At 41.2% G+C, this 16195-nt stretch overlaps 1 protein-coding gene across 2 annotated transcripts in view; it reads right to left on the reverse strand.

Moving 5' to 3' along the window:
* Positions 1–1086: 1086 nt before the first annotated feature.
* GABBR2 (gamma-aminobutyric acid type B receptor subunit 2) overlaps positions 1087–16195 on the reverse strand; it is a 490383-nt gene continuing 475274 nt past the window's right edge. For both annotated transcript variants that reach the window (XM_071804339.1, XM_065832356.2), the window contains 2 exons: positions 10798–10915; positions 1087–3574 (listed from right to left, as the gene is read on the reverse strand). In XM_071804339.1, the coding sequence (XP_071660440.1) occupies positions 3409–3574; positions 10798–10915 (284 nt within the window). In that variant the 3' untranslated portion in view covers positions 1087–3408. The remainder of the gene's footprint in view (positions 3575–10797; positions 10916–16195) is intronic.

Below are 16195 nucleotides of genomic sequence, written 5' to 3' on the forward strand. Positions count from 1 at the left end.
AGCGCATTTGCTGTGACTGTGGAAACTCAACTGGTCAAGTAAACTTGCTTCTATGCCATTTCCCTCTTTTTTTTTTTTTGACCTCTTAAAGCAATGTTTTGCGTTGTTCTGGTTTCCCATTATTCTTAAGCAACTCTAAATTGCTCACATTGTACCACAATTTCTGGTTGAATATAGGTTTCACAATAAAGCCATTGTAGACTTTTTTCCTTTCTTGAATGAGCTTTGATGTATCTGTTTAAGTTTCTCCTGCCATCTGGTATTCTGCATTGAGATCCACAAGCCATGCTGTTAACTCCTCACTAGTATTTTCTCTTTTGCATATGTTTGGTGGGACTCCTAAGCTGCATCAGAAATCTACAGAAAATACATTTGTGATGTTGGTTCTGAATTCCCTTATCTTGTGCTTTATGTAATTTTGTGCTGGCTTGAGGATGCTCCTGTTGAAAAGTAAACAACTAAAAATGTTCTTTCTTCTTGTTGGCTCATTGCACTACATTCCCACCCTCCTCCTGTTCTGCCATCCAGAAGAACCTGGTTTAGAACACAAAAACAAGAAACTAGATGGAGAGGTTTAGTGTTAGCCTTCACGAAACCATTGGTGAGTATTCCCAGAAACTTCTCATTTGCTGAAGCAGAGATTTTATTACAGAGCTAGAAGATGGGCTCAACTTCAATAATTTATGTGAAATAGTAAAATCTTCCTTTTCCTCCTGAATTCACACGCCTTGTGGTGCAAGAGAGAATGGTGCATGTATTAAGTGTGGTTTGGATGTAAATGTTCAGCATAGTTTTTTTATTTTCCCAATTGAAAAAGGGCTGAAATTTCACTTATGAGTATTGCAGTAATTTGAGTAATTATATTTCAGGGCAGAAACTTTTCTGTCTATTTTCTCTAGATGTGAACCCTCCAACTACTAGGATGTGTATTTTGACTTTTTATTACAATGTGGTGTTGTAATAGGATTCTTCCTTCTCCAGGGAGACTTTTATATTTACATGTATGTTTATACACACACACAGAGACACACACAAACATATTAAACATGGTTTTGCTATAGGATGAGGGCACTGAGTCAAAAAAGCTAGGTTTTATATATTTTATTCATAAAAACAGATTTGCAACAATTTATTAAAAATTGATCTCATGCAGTATAAGGTTATACAAGAAATTCTTAATTTACATTTTATTCTGGCAGTTCCAGTCTAGTTTAAAGCATTTGTGCACTAACATCATTGGAAAATGCCATTGGGGCACAGCCTCTTCATAAATTTACAGTACATTTTTGCTGCAGTATAAAAGAACAGAAACATTAAATAGCTATATTCACTTGGTTGGTCTTGTTATCTGCAGTAAAGTGAAAAGAAATGTTATGGGAGAAACTACAGTATCATTGAGACAAAGAATGTACTGCATGGTTTAAACCTAATAAACGTCACACAGTCAGTATTCACAAAGTTACAGACACACACACACACTCACCTCCAATGGTCCGATACTTCTGATTTTTTTTTTTTCCTGCTAAATTGGAATAATATTTCTACAGAGATCTTTGTGTATACATTATATACAATATTGTAATTTTCTCTTTTTAAAAATTAACATTCCTTTTAAAATAAACCAGGCCCTGATGATATTAATAAAGCAAGAGAATACTGTCAACACACATTGAGTGACAAAGTCAGTGTTTAGTGCTTAAACAGAGTAATGAGTTCTATTTTATCGTGTTTATACTTACATATTTTTGTTCTAAAAGCTACAGATATTTCCATAACCTCTCTTACTGTATGTGCCAAGTGAAATATTTTGTGATGCTCCTGATTGTAAGATTCAGATACATATTCATGTTGGTTTTGGCCACTATGAGGTGTCTTTTATTTTTAATGGAGATTTATGCTAGCTTGTCAAAGCCGCAGTTAAGTCCCTCAGCTAATGAATCTCTTCAGCTGTGCTTCAGTCATGGCTGATTTGTAAACCTTTGTAGGAACATCATTCCAAAGGTTTGGTCTGAGGTGCACAGGTGTTGGTCAAAGAAAACTGAGAGCCCAGTGGGTGCTTCATGTGGGTTTTGTATTTTTTTTCCCCCTACTCTTAGCAAACAGCCCTGGCAGTGAGACGCCACATTTCCAGTCCCTTGGAAAAAGAAGCTGCAATGTGTATCTCACCTGTGCCTGAGGGTTTGGCTCCAGAGCCAGTCCAGACAATGTGCCACTAGCATTCCTCCCAATTACTTTGGTTTAGGGGATGGAGCTAAAGTATAAAAACTGATGTTTTTTTCACAGTCCTTTTAGGATTCAGATAAAACATTCTATTGGTAAATTTGATTTGTCCTTTCTATTATCTGCTACAACTGCCACACAAGCGGGTGCAAAGCAAACATAGTGTATATTCACATCTATGTGCTCTGCAGGCTTTGCCTGCAACAGCAAAGTGCTGTGCCCCAACCCCTCCCCCCCAAGTCCACTAAATTAATTTTATTGTAATTATGTGTGACATAATTCAAACAAACTATGAAAAACAATCCATCCTGTGACATTAAGACTTTACTACCCCTCTGTCCTCAGCTTCTTGAGTTACCAACCTCAGGACTTTTCCAGACAGTTTAGTACATTTTGGTTGGTGGCATTTATTCTGAAATAGGTGCAGAAACTTTGCTAAAAATGAAGCTGCAGATGGTCAGCAGTCACTACCCCCATTCCTGGAGAAGGGTGAAGCTCTCCGCTTCCAACCAGCAGCTTTCCAGCTGGTGACAACTTGGAGCTGGAGCTTCAGCCTCTGCTTGGGTTTCATGTACAGCTGCAAGTTAGAGGTGACCCTGCTCACAGCACTGCAGAGTCTCAATGACACCCGAGGAATCATTTCTCACCACCCTTCTTTCCTATCGAACATCATCCCTGAAATGAAAACAAGCAAGACTAACCAGTGCAGAATGTTTCCAGCAATTTAACACAACTCTTGTAAAAAGGAATGTATCTACTTCAATAAATATGGTATAGCTCAACCACTGTATTTTCCTTACATGGATACAGTATAGAATTGCATGTTCTCAGCAGCCACATAAAGCTCAGTGCCATCTGAGTATTTTGTTTTTCCGTAGTGTCTTTTTTGCAAGATCCGTATTTCCCAGCCTCCTTGTTGCTAGTAGAAATTTGGGAAGAAACGTTTTTCAGTGACTTCTACGCGAAGAAATAAAAACTCCATGAATAAGGCTACAGATCAAACTCCTTGTGTCCTTCTCCTCTGCCTTCCCACACAAGTTACACGGGCACTCCTGTGATGACGGCCTCAGCGGTAGTTCCTCTGCGGTCGGAGCCAATGTTATATGTTTGTGGCAGAGTTCTAGGTCAGATGTTTAGTCCAGTCATTGAGTACTTAAAAGCAGTTCAGGAAGCACTGATGTCCCTTTCCTACAGCCCTGAAACCATTACTCGGAAGGAGGGCGGCACGTGTCTGTGCCGAGGACTGGCGCTGGGGCTGACGCAGGGACTGGCACAGCTGGCGTCAACTCCTCCTATGGATGGCAAATAGGCATGGTGGAGAATGGGCAGCTGCAAGGACAGCCGGCGTTGTATGCTGCCAGAGAGACAGAGAGACATAAGCGTTAGCCTAGAGCAAAATGTAATACATAGAGTCATAGAACCATGTAATAGTTTGGGTTGGAAGGGACCATCAAAGGTCATCTAGTCCAACCCCCTGCAATGAGCAGGGACATCTTCAACTAGATCAGGTTGCTCAGAGCCCCGTCCAGCCTGGCCTGGAATGTCTTCCAGGGATGGGGCATCTAACACCCTTCTGGGCAACTGGTGCAATGTTTCACCACCCTTGTTGTAAAAAATTTCTTCTTCATGTCTAGCCTGAATCTCCCCTCTTTTAGTTTAAAACCATTACAGGCTTGTCCTATTGCAAGAGGCCCTGCTAAATAACAAGCCTGCTAACACATCACAGGCTTGATGTGTTTGCAGGCTGCTACAAGGATATTTTCTGTGCCTGCTGCTGTGACAGAGAGGGTTAATGCCAAGAGCATTACACTCAGTGTTACTGAGCTACACCACCATGGTTTTATTTCCCCTTGGGGACTTTTTCTGACAGGCTAGACATGACAAAAGAATCTAAGGGTGCATTCTCACCATCCCACAACCTTCTATAATTCCCAGGCACTTCCAGGTTAATCATTAGACTGCTGATATCAGAAAAAGGGAAAACCTTAAATTTGCAATGAGGACATATAGCTTTGCAACTCCCTGTCCCTTGCAAAGTGATCTATTGCACGCAGAGCCCCATCTGACTGCATAGACGTGCAAGAGCTCACAGGCTGAGTTTTAAGCCATGCATCATTTAGCGCAAGGATGTTAAAATTAAGGATGGCATTTTTGCAACTCCAGCTAAGGCAAACACAGGTGCACAGTGGGAGGGAATTCAGACTGACAGGTTTTGCCAAGTAGTTCCTCTTTGCAGTTTAGGTCTGTGTTTTTGAGGTACTGGATGCTCTCCAGTTATCACAGTCAGTGCTACAGGACTGAGGAGTGGGCACTCTAAATGCAGTCTAACCTTCCACCCACACCAAAACTGAGTATTTAATAACCTGACGTTCCATATCCAATAGTCCAAGCATATTGACATAATGAAAACTGGTAGGTTATTGGTTTTGTTTGTTTGTTTGTTTGTTTTAAGGGATACTAGACCATGCTCACAGATATCCCAACTGACCCCGCTCCGTGGAGAGGACAGTGCCATGCTGTGGATATACTGGCGCCTTACACTAAATGAAAATCCAGTTGAGGCTTGTTAGTGCAAGAAAAACTTTAAGAGATGAAGATGCTATCATACCAGGATTACTTCTTCATTTGGAGACATTCAGTCTTGAAACAGGGAGGAACTTTTTAAAGAGAAGACAGATGTCAAATTGACAGAGCTGAAGACTTGCTTTTTTATTCCAGAAGAAAAATGGCCATACAAAGCATTGTATCAGTACAATGGAGTTTTAAATTTATATTTCCCTGTTATCTGATATAATGACTGAGTATAGACAGGCCCTTGTAAGAAGTGTATGTTTGAAAGCTTGTCTTTGTACAGCCTTTCTGATTCAAACGACATTTCATTTCTTTTTTTGCTTTGTGCTAGGAAGTGGAGACAGCTGCCAAGGCATCCATTGCACTGCTCAGTGACCAAGCGGTATAGCTTTCAAATTCAAACAGAAATGTAATGTTGCTTCTCTTTAGTTTCTTCACTACAAACTAAGGCTTGTTTATACAGAGATGAGGTGAATACAGTTGTAGGCTGCCTAGCCAGGAAGATCTTTCTCATCTTTTTTTTTCTCCCCCCACAAACTCCTTTTAGAAGTTTGATGCGATATAAATCCACAGCGTCGAGTATTGTAGTGCTGGCAATGCATCCCTGGGATTAGACAAAATCCATTCATTGTTATTTTGCTACTGTGCCCAACTCTTTCTGGTGGCATCAATGAAATCATGCCTTGTTCCCAAGGAGTGCAGAGGTGGCATGGCTCACTGCTTCCATGTGCGGAATCCTTATGAGCCCCAGGCTGCAGATTGCCATTCTGTCTCTCCTTGCAGGGTCAAATGCAGAATTCCCCACACTTATTTTCCCACCAGTGGAAATGCTTACTCTGTTCAACTGTTACAGACTTCTCATTAAAGAGCTTTCTGAAGCTATTCCAAGGGAATCCAGTTGCATAATCAAGTGAATGGGATTTTTTTTTTCCACCCATTGAAGTGTTAGCCATACCATGGACAAAGCATGTTTATTTGGCTATGCCAACAGTGGCTGCAGTGGGTGGCAAATTTTGCTTTAACTGTACTTAAAGTTTACTTTCACTTGAAAACTTGGTTTCTGGAACTGGGGCAGAGGATTGTAGCTTGGAGACTTGAACACAATTAACAGTTTATGCAAAACTCTTAGGGGAAAAAAAACACAAAGTAACAAAATCCAAACAAAACTGCTGTTTTCTGCTTAAGTAAAAGCAAATCTTGTACCTTGCCTTACTGTATGGTTTTTCTTTTCCTCTCCGATATCAGTGCTTTTCCTCCTCCTCCACCCCTGCCACATTTTGTCAATGCTTTTCAGGTTGGTGGCATACAATTTGTTTTGAGTTGTCCATACAATATAGATATGGCAAAGCATATTGTCAAGTATTCAGGGGAAGGAATGGTTAACATTAGTATTAGCGTTTTTCTACAACTGCTAAAGGAGATGGAAAGGAAAGGTGGTGTCACACACGGAGCAGCCACTTATCAGGGTATTGTGTTAGAATAGGGCCATATCCTCAGCTCTGCACAGAAACGTAATTTATTAGGGATAAATGAAACCAAGTAAAAGCTTGACTTCCAATGTCAGTACACATAGGAACACAATGCATATGGGAATGCATGATGCTACAAAGAGGGCAGAGGCATTTGAAACAGAATTTCTTTCTGCTATACAAAACCAGTGATGGGATTAATTGCTAAGTGGGGGGACTGGAACAACTCCTGCTACAGTTGAATATCTGAAGAGCTGTGGGAGCATATAAAGTGCATCTAAGCATTCAGGTATCTTTTCAGTTGATTCTCCAGCCCATTAATGTTGCTTTTTGGCAGCTGCTGGGAAACTGGAGATGTTCTAAAAGAGTACTGTAAAGCAAGATGTTGTACTAGCAAGTGAACTAAGCATTCTAAATCCACCTTATTTTAAGGACAGATTTGAGTAGGATCATAGATGGACTAATATGAACCACTGTTAGTGAAGAAACTCAATAAAGGAGGCATGTTTATGCCAAGGCATATGGCTATAATGCAATAATCCAGTCATAACCAACATTTTTTGATGAGAATTTTTGGTTACTAAAATCAGCGTAACTGGTTCCAGCAGGGTATTTGACTGTCTTTTAAATGTTGCTAAAAGCAGAGCTTTAGCTCAAAAAATATCAAGTTAGTTTCTCTAATAAAGGCTACACAGCAATTAGCTGCTTCGAAGGTTACAAAAATGACCACATATAGGAAATATCCTGTGAAAACTGCAGGTTTTAGTGGGGTCCTGCAGAAATCTGTCATCGCCTCTACTCAGAGATCTGGAAGACTGTTACATGTTCTTGCTGTTAAAATGAGAACAGTATAAATTTTAATGGTGCCAAAAACTAATTCACTGAATGTAGGTCACTGATGAGACGGGACAGCATACAGGACTGAAGGTGCCCAGAAGAATGTCTTCAAGGGTCATGGAAGATCTCCTATTGAGTATATTCATGTAGCCATCATGCAGATAAGGGGACTGATGCAATCTTTAGATAAGTAAGCAGGTCCCTATCAGGCTGGAATACAAATAGTATCCTGATTAATATCTCAACACAATGCACTGATAGAACTGGTACTGAAATAGTGTGTCCAGCTAAGGTACACTGATCTAATCAGTGCTTATAAATATCTCAAGGGTAGATGTCAAGAGGATGGGACCAGACTCTTCAGTGGTGCCCAAGGACAGGATGAGGGGCAATGGGCACAGACTGAAGCACGGGAGGTTCCATCTGATTATGAGGAGAAACTTCTTTACTTTGAGGGTGCCAGAGCACTGGAACAGGCTGCCCAGAGAGGCTGTGGAGTCTCCTTCTCTGGAAACATTCAAAACCCACCTGGACACATTCCTGTGTGATCCGCTCTGGGTGAACCTACTTTAGCAGGTGGGTCCCTTCCAACCCCAATCATTCTGTGATTCTGTGATTTTATGATCTTCTCCAGCAGGTCACACACCCACGGAAGAGGAAAGAGACCCCCCGGCCTACTGGGAAATGAACTACTGTATCTATTCTAAACTGGTTCAGGCTGCTTTCTGGACCTGAGATGATCTGGCATGGTGCAGCTCTCATCCATGCAGCTAAGCTCCCCCTAAACAGGGTTTCCAAGTAGCAGACTGTGCCTCAGCATTACATGGGAAAGCACAAGCTGATGCAACTGTGCTAGGAGGTACACTGATAAGCACCATGGAAAATCAAAGTTCAGGGCTCGAGCCTGTGCACCAGCACTGCTTTGTCTCTTGTAGTAATTGTTAATTTACACTGTGTAAGCAATGTGAACAGGAGAGAAAGCAGCCAGCGCTCACTTTTTGCTCCTCATGTCTGATGGTCTGACTGGGTATGGAAAATTTTACATGGCATTATAGATAACCTACCAGTTCCCGCCCAGCAGGAAAGGGAATAAAAGGCAAAGGGAATGTGAATCATCTATATTCATGCTCTAAGGCTGCTTTACAGTCATATAGACTGTATTTTTCTTAGATGCGGGGTTTTAAATCTGAACCAAGCACAAACCAAATGTTTTTCATATTCTGATGGACATTATATAAACAACACCCCATGAACAAATGTGAGACAACTTCTTGCATGACTGAGCCTGAAATGAGTGCATTCTGCTGTGCCTTCACTGTGGACACAACTGTAGGATAGGGGATCACACTTGCAGTTAGTCAAATGTATCACTAATGGGAAGAAAGAATGAAAAAATTCCAAATCAAACTCTTTTCTGCATTCTACAAGAACTTTCGTACTGGAAGACATCAGCTCTCCTGAGTGCTATCAATAACAGGAAGCTGGGATGCTTCTTTTTGCTATAGCCATTAAAGAGTTAACATTTCTGCATTATTATCTTAACGTCCTCCTTTCAAAAGTTTGTGGCAAGGAGGAAACCTTCTTCAGAGTAATGTCCTTGAGGTTTGTGTTCTTGAATAAGAAAAAGGTTCAGCAGACTGTGTGACTACCTCTCTTATCAGATGCCCTATGTACACAGTAAATGAGAAAGAGAAGGTAAAAACCACAGCTTGTCTGTAACACTTCCCCCTCTCCGCCCCAAATGATATATTTAATGACCATGGAAGGCCAGAAGTGCTGCCAAACAAGTTGAAAAAAACCACATACATGAGGAAGAATATTCCTAAAGAGCAAAAAGTTTGGCAAGTGGCAGTCTTTGGTCAAAGAGAGGGAATCACAAAGCCCTAGTCCTGAAGATGGCTACACTTCTCTCTAGCAGGTCCCCTGTGGTGGAGTGGTGAGCCTCTGGTACCCAAGCTGCCAATGCATCTTCACGGTAGACGTTGACCCTTGGACCTGGCACAGTCACAGCTGCGCAAGTGCTGAATGATACTGTTTTGATCTACCAGGACTTTATTGATTACTTTCCATAAATGTCAGTGATTATTCAGATTTTTACCGCCTCGCTCTTTAAGACCTTCAGGAAATCTCAGTCTTCTCATCAGTTACTGCTAGCCTAGAGGAGGGTCTGTCATCACCAAATGTTTTTCTTTTTTTTTTTTCTCTCTATTAAATCTGTGTCGAGACAACTGGGTTGCCTGAGTGGCTGTGTTTTTCTTAGCATCTCTCTTAATGTAAGGTGTCCATGTGCAGATGAGGCTGCATTCACACTACATTATTTCTGACAGATGGTGCTGGTAAAAGACAGACCTCTAATAGCTATGCATTAAAGCACTCTGCTGACCCCATAAAGTCACGAGAGCTTTCTCAGCAAGGGCCCTGCTTTTATGAAATAAATAGATATTTCAGCTACTGGGGGCTTTTTTTTTGGTGCATATGTGTGTGTTTGTGTGTAGATCAGCTTCAGTGCAGGTTCGGGTTGGGGTTTTTTGGGGTGCAAAGACAGAGTTAGAAATCCACGTGTTTTCCTGCACCAGGTAGTACAAGGCAGTAATTGCTATCTGAAATCAGGTTTGCTGTCACTGATGGAACATGTGACTCAGTCTAGTAATTTATTTAATTTATTCTGTTTTTAAATAAGCTTTTAAGTTGCCTGTGTACAAAACAGGAATCTGACAGCTATTAGCTCAAATCCTGATGAAGTGATGCCTGTGTAACTTGGCTGCCTTGGGGAATGGACTGATCCAGGGACAAACAAGCATGGTGCTTCCCTGATCTCTGGCCCACAGCAGGCTCTGCTGAGCTGGTAGAGGGCAGTACATGAATTTATTATAGAGCTTCCTCGAGAGAAAAGCTGATACCATCAGACTCTTTTTCCTCCATCAATCCAGCAAGTGCTTTGTGCCATCTTCTCTTTGTAGCCGCAGCATTGTTTCTAAGGGAAACTACTTGGCGCAGGCTTTCCTATGCCAAAACTCGGGTCCAGCTGCTATGGTAACGCTGAAAAGCCCTAGGACTGTTTTTATTTCTCAGCTAGCTTAAGATCGAAAGAGAAAAAAATGGCAATGTACACCATGAGCCCTTCTGGCTGGTGTGTGGAAGGACTTGGGCTGTTGACAACAGTCACAACACAAGTATGCACATATGTACATCTTCTTCTCTCCTTAACATACATTGGTGGTTGGGCACAGCTTGTCCTGTAACTCTCTACAGAAACTTTAGACATCATGTTGCTTTCGACAAGACAAAAGAAGTATGTTACTTGGCCTTCGGGGCACCTTAGGATCTCCTGCCCCTGATATCCTCTAAAACTGGTGGGAATGGTGAGCTGGGGGCAGGGAGGCACCACGGTACAACATTGCTGCCTACTGGTGCTTCAGGAGTTGGCTTTCACATCTTCTGTTGCTGATGATCCAGGCTCTCTCTGTAGCTCGGTCTGGCAGAAGGGTTTACAGTGGTCTTCCCATAAAAATGCATGAAAGAGAAATGTGGGTTTCGATGAAATGTAATAATTTAAATTAATGTTTTACCAGCAAGGCAGCTGGTGTCCAGGGTGGAATTTATGGCTAAAACAGCAGAAAACGTATGCACACAATCACATGCATACTCAAGAGAGCAGGGGTACCTCCTTCTCTATAAGTATGTAATGGTGTATACTTACTGTTCTGGTGAGTTGATGTCTTCTATAGGATCTTTGCTTGTTCTGGATGGGTCTGATGAGCCCCATTGTGCTGGTGGATTTTGATCAAGATGATTTTTCAAAATGGCTTTCTCACCATCTAGACGGATAACACATTCGATTTTACCAAGTGACCATTTTTACAATGTTTCATTTTAAAATTTCCCAGATGTTCTTAATGCCACAAAGTAAAACCTTTCTGCCCATATTCCAATACAGTCTCAGGTTTCCTTGTGAGTCCTTGGTACTCTTACGCTTCAGTGATGTGCTCCTTCATAGGAACTGTCATAAAGAAACAGAAAAGGGACAAAACCTCTTTTCTCCTTCCCTTGCTTCCCCTCCACCTTTAAAAAAAGGTACACAAACCAAACCTTGTTTCCCACCTCTGTGTAGCCCTATCATGCCCTCTCATCTTGCCTTATGCTCTGTAAAAAATTAATGTAACTGCAACATCATGTTACCTTGCACTCAAAAATTGTTACCTTTTCATATGAATAAAACTTCTTATTTAAGCCTTTTCCTAGAAAAACTATAATCTCATTGATGAATAAAACCTTGGTACTCTTGCAATCACACAAGCAATTTAGTGCCATCATTTAACTATTTTCTATCATTTAGCACAGAAATGTGATTCATATCAGTCGCACGGGTCCATAGGCTGTCTGCAGGACGGACAGCTAATGATTTCATTAAGCTTTCTCTTGCAGTTTTCCTTTTTGCATAGTGATTACGTAGAAGATGATAATTTTCCCTGTAAGTAGCTTCACTTGTTTCCCCCAGGAGTCCCCGGAGTCCCTGGCAAGCTGTGCTGAAGCTGGTGGCATCGGTCCCCCTGGGAAATGCAGACAAACACAGCCATTTTAAGAAGGCTGTCTTCGCCGGGGATCCTTTCTGTTCCTGCCTTCTTTTCCAAAGTCTCCCTGCTGTGTTAAGCCAAATAAAATCACATGGAAAACATCCGAGTAATGAGGACAGAGCACAGTTTTCATAAATAATTACAGAGCAGCTCCAAATCCATCACCGGCAGTTGTTTGCCACACACACAGAGGAACAGTGATTGCTGCAGGCATTAAGGCAGTGTGGAACAGGACTTGAAGGTAAAAACTGGAAAAGGACACTGGAGGATTTTAATGTAAAAAAGGGTATGAGGGAGAAAAGCAGGAAAATATTGAAGAGAAAATGAAAATAGCATGAAAATCCCAGTGCATATTGTAGGATTGAGATGTTTTTCTGTTCTACTTGTGCTCAGAAGCCCCAATAATGCTCAGGTCCCAGCACAATAGGAATATCTACATTATCAACCAGCTCAGTAAGGATACTGGTGGGACAAAACAGGCAGCAGAAATAAGGAGTGAAGAAAGAAGGTGAAAGCAGAAACAGGAATGTTTTGAGGGCGAACTCCAACATGTATAATTGCTCTCCCAGTGCCGTCAGCCCCGGCATTATTTTGTGGCATTCACTTTCTGCTGTGGAAAACCTAACAAGCAACTTGGGAAGAAGTGAATAGGTCAGGATGCAAAAATGTGCAGACATGCGGATTGCTACAGCTCAGAAGAGCAGGAAAGAAGATTTTTTTTTCACTTATGTTGCACGGTACACAAAGGTCTGGGTGAGAAAGGGGGCAATCATAACACATGAAGCTGCTTCTGTTGGGGCAAGAAAATGTTGGTAAAAGAAAATTAAGGAATTCAGTTGCAAGAAGAATGCTTCAAAGGAAGATCTGACAGCATTCAGTGGTGGTTTAGATGTGAAGGGAGGGCAGCAAATTCTCAAATCTGACAGTGGCTAAGATAAGCAATGAAGTCTATAATCTCTGGGCAGCCTGAAGTTTGCTGGTGTGGCATTTGCTGTCACAAGAGTTCAGTTTTTCTTTTCAATATATTGCATTTCTATGTATATTGAGCTTGACATTTGCATAAAAGCCTTGTGACGTCTATAAACAGACACATAAAAAGAACACTTTTTACTCCCATGGTTAAAACCAACATTCAATCCTGAGCTGATCTGAGCTGACAATTAAAACTGCTGACTTTATGATAAAGACCAAAGTTAAAATTTGAGTAATCCTTGTAAACAGGGATGGAAAAGGTGTATTATTTAACTATTTTAAGGTCCCAACTCCTTTGGCGAAAATAAGCAATTTAACCTTTTACAAAGCCACGGAGGATTACAATTCTTCATCAAATGACTGGAATATGAAACTGTTGGGCTTTGGAGTATGTGATTTAGTATATTAATCTGTGTTGTATGCCCCTTGAGGGGTTTCTTGTGCTTTCAGTTGTGTTGTGAGAGAGAGAGAGAGAGAGAAGGAGGTGGTCCCTGTCAAAAAGGTGGGGGATTTAGTTTAAAGTAGACAGAAATTATGTATTCTCTGCCTACTCACCCCTCAACACTGACTGCCCAAATCTCACTGTGTTATTCTTAATAGACCCTTCTCCACCACTCTCGCAGATGACTCTCCCTTAACACACTGCATGTATTTCTGTATACAAGGTTACCATATACAAGTTTTAATGTATTAGGTTAAAAAAATACAGGCAAAATCCACCTAAAACTGCCACAATTTTGAGATTTTTCTTTTTCCTCTGCTTCTTTCAAAATGCAAAATATTGGGTAATTCTTATTTGTTAAGCTTTTTGGGAGAGGAGTTGTTGGGGCTTTATTCTGCAGCTATGGAAACTAGAATATTTTTTTTTTTTTCCCATTTACCTTTCATTTAAATAATGAAGAGCAAGATTCTCACTTAGTCATACGCTTCCAGGAGCTGAAGCTTAAAAACACTATCGCCATATGCACTTAAAAACCTGAAGGGTGGAGGAAACTGACTTTATATATGTGAACAACTGAGATAAAATAAATTAAGAGTAACGGTAAACATTTGAGTTCCCACTTTCCCCTGGAAAGTGTAGCGCTGCTTTAAGTACTTCCCCATCTTTTCTTCCTCTGTCCATTAACTATACCACTTGAAAAATGCCCTTCATTCTCATTCAGCCTTAATAAGTTGCACCGGGATGATCTCGCTACCTTCAAAATTGAATTTACATTAGCCAGAAGTACTTTGTAAGTAATTTTCACCTTCGTAGACCTCAAACCGGAACTCAGAAGTCTGGCTAAGTGATGCCTGAACACTTTCTGTTCAGAAAACCGCCGGGGAAAAAAAGACATATAGGTCTCAAGGGCCTGGCGCAGTGCTCACTAATGGCTTCATTAGAAAACAAAAACCCGCTGCCCAGTGGTTGGTGAGAGCCAAAGGCTTCAGCCCAGGACCTTTCCCTACCTGAAGCAGAGAAATGAGTTCCAGTTTACAAAGCTTGGAGCTGCCAATTGCTCTCCTCTCGCTCTGCCAGGGCTGACAGGGCCTCAGATCTGTCCTGCGTATGATCACTCTGCAACCCGGCACTGCCAAATTTTCCTGGGCTGGCTTAAACACATAATGCATTTTAATAACTCCTGTTCAGCTGAAGGTTGAAAGCACCAGGTGACTGCTACTGCTGTGGTTTCTTCCGAGATTTTTAGAAAACTGTGTTTCTTTAACTAGAAGTTTGTTTTGCTGGCGCTTGTACACTGCAGCTTTATTGAACATCTTCATCATTATGATTAAGTGGCAATATTCCTCCGATGGCTTACAACTTGATGGCAGAACCCACTGTTCACCTCATATCTTTCAATTCCACTGTTGTTTTCTCTTTGCTAGAAAGCATATTTTATGCTCCGCAAAGAAGCAAGTGTGGTTTAATAATGACTTAATAGAGCTGGCAGAGATAACATTGCTGATTTACTAGAGAATTCTGGAAACTTTAAAGCTAGCTAAAGGCATATTTCTAAAAATCTACTGTAATTTTTCACACTTCTGTGGTTTGGACCATGAAACAAGACTAGCCAGTTTCCACTTTTTATGTGAACAGGATGAAAAGAAAGTAAAACGAAGGAAAAAATTAAAATGATCACATTGCCTGCTGGGTATATCAGAAAAAGTTCTCCTGAACTTAGCTCACAGCACTAGGCAGTCTAAAACATGACTTCTGATAGTTTTGAAGGGAAGATTTTTTTTTTTTTAAAGAAAAGCCAGCAAGATTCTCATTTGATTTATGCTACTTTAAATCACAAGAAACTCCTTTTACTACAGATCCATTTCTGTGAAAGGAAGGGCAGGCACTGAGCCTCTGGTAGTTTGCTCTCCCTGTTGAAATAGAAACAATCTCCATTTTCAGGATTGGAATCCATTTGCTGGACTTCATAGAAACTAGTATACATATCTCTATATGCAAAGGATATAAAGAACTATAGCCTTTCTTTAAAAGAGCATTCCTTTAAAGTTGCACACCTATTTCTGAAAGCCTTTGAATCTGTGGTTTCAATCTCAAGCTTAGTGCTTGAATTGCGCCAGCTTCACAGAAGTAATATTTCCTCCCTCTGTCACAGAGGAACACTGTTCTGCTTCGCATTTACAAACAACATGCTTTTGAAATCTGTTTTCCTTTGAGCTTTTATATGGGGAAAAACTAACACTAGGAAACATTGGAGTGGGGTGACAACTGACAGTATGTAGGCATATCTGACATGTAAATGAATGCTCCCAGTCCATTTACAGCAATGAGCAAAGACTGTTTTCTGGCTCAGAACAGAAAAGGCTTTCTGCGCAAGCAAGAGTACCTGCACGGAGAGAGAACTCACAAAAAGCGTTTGTCCATAAGTGGGGACTCTTGCAAGGCTGTCTCTTGCTTCTTATGTATTTTCCACACTATGGCTGTCATCCATTCATTTTCCTACTGTGCTATTCAGAAATGTACTGGCAAAGGTAGGAATAAATGGAGATTCTCCTGCAAGATTTCTTCTGAGCTTGACTTTATATGAAACTCTGGCAATCTCTGAATCATTCATGTAGAAATAACTTCATGTAATAAAATGTCAAATACAAATCAAATAGAGTAAGATTGTGAGATTCCAAGCAGAGCAAAATTAGCCAGCCCCTCAAACCACATAGTATCTTCTCTCTGTATTTTTCTCTTCAGTAACTTTTATCTCTGCAGGAACTTGCATGGTCAAAATAACTTCTACCTTCACGAAGTCTCCCCTGTTTCTGGCACACCGGTTGCATGGGTGGAGGGAGCCCTTTCGGGAAGCTCTGGTTTTGTGCCCGTGCCAGGGTGTTTCTTCCCTGGAGCTGTGCGACACAACCTTCGTCTTTACACAGCATCACCATTGCAAGCATTTGTCCTCCTTTTTCCAAATGTCAGCCTGGAAAACTCAGCCCTGTCTCTAGGCTTGGCCCTCTTTGCTGAACGGTGCTGCCAGGAGCCAAGTGTGGATCTCACCCACGGCCTATCCCTGCCTTAAAACCCAGCTGAAATGTGGCCAACAGCTCCAGTAAGGTGAGCAG

This window comes from Patagioenas fasciata, chromosome 2, assembly GCF_037038585.1.
Source record: "Patagioenas fasciata isolate bPatFas1 chromosome 2, bPatFas1.hap1, whole genome shotgun sequence".
NCBI lineage: Eukaryota > Metazoa > Chordata > Aves > Columbiformes > Columbidae > Patagioenas > Patagioenas fasciata.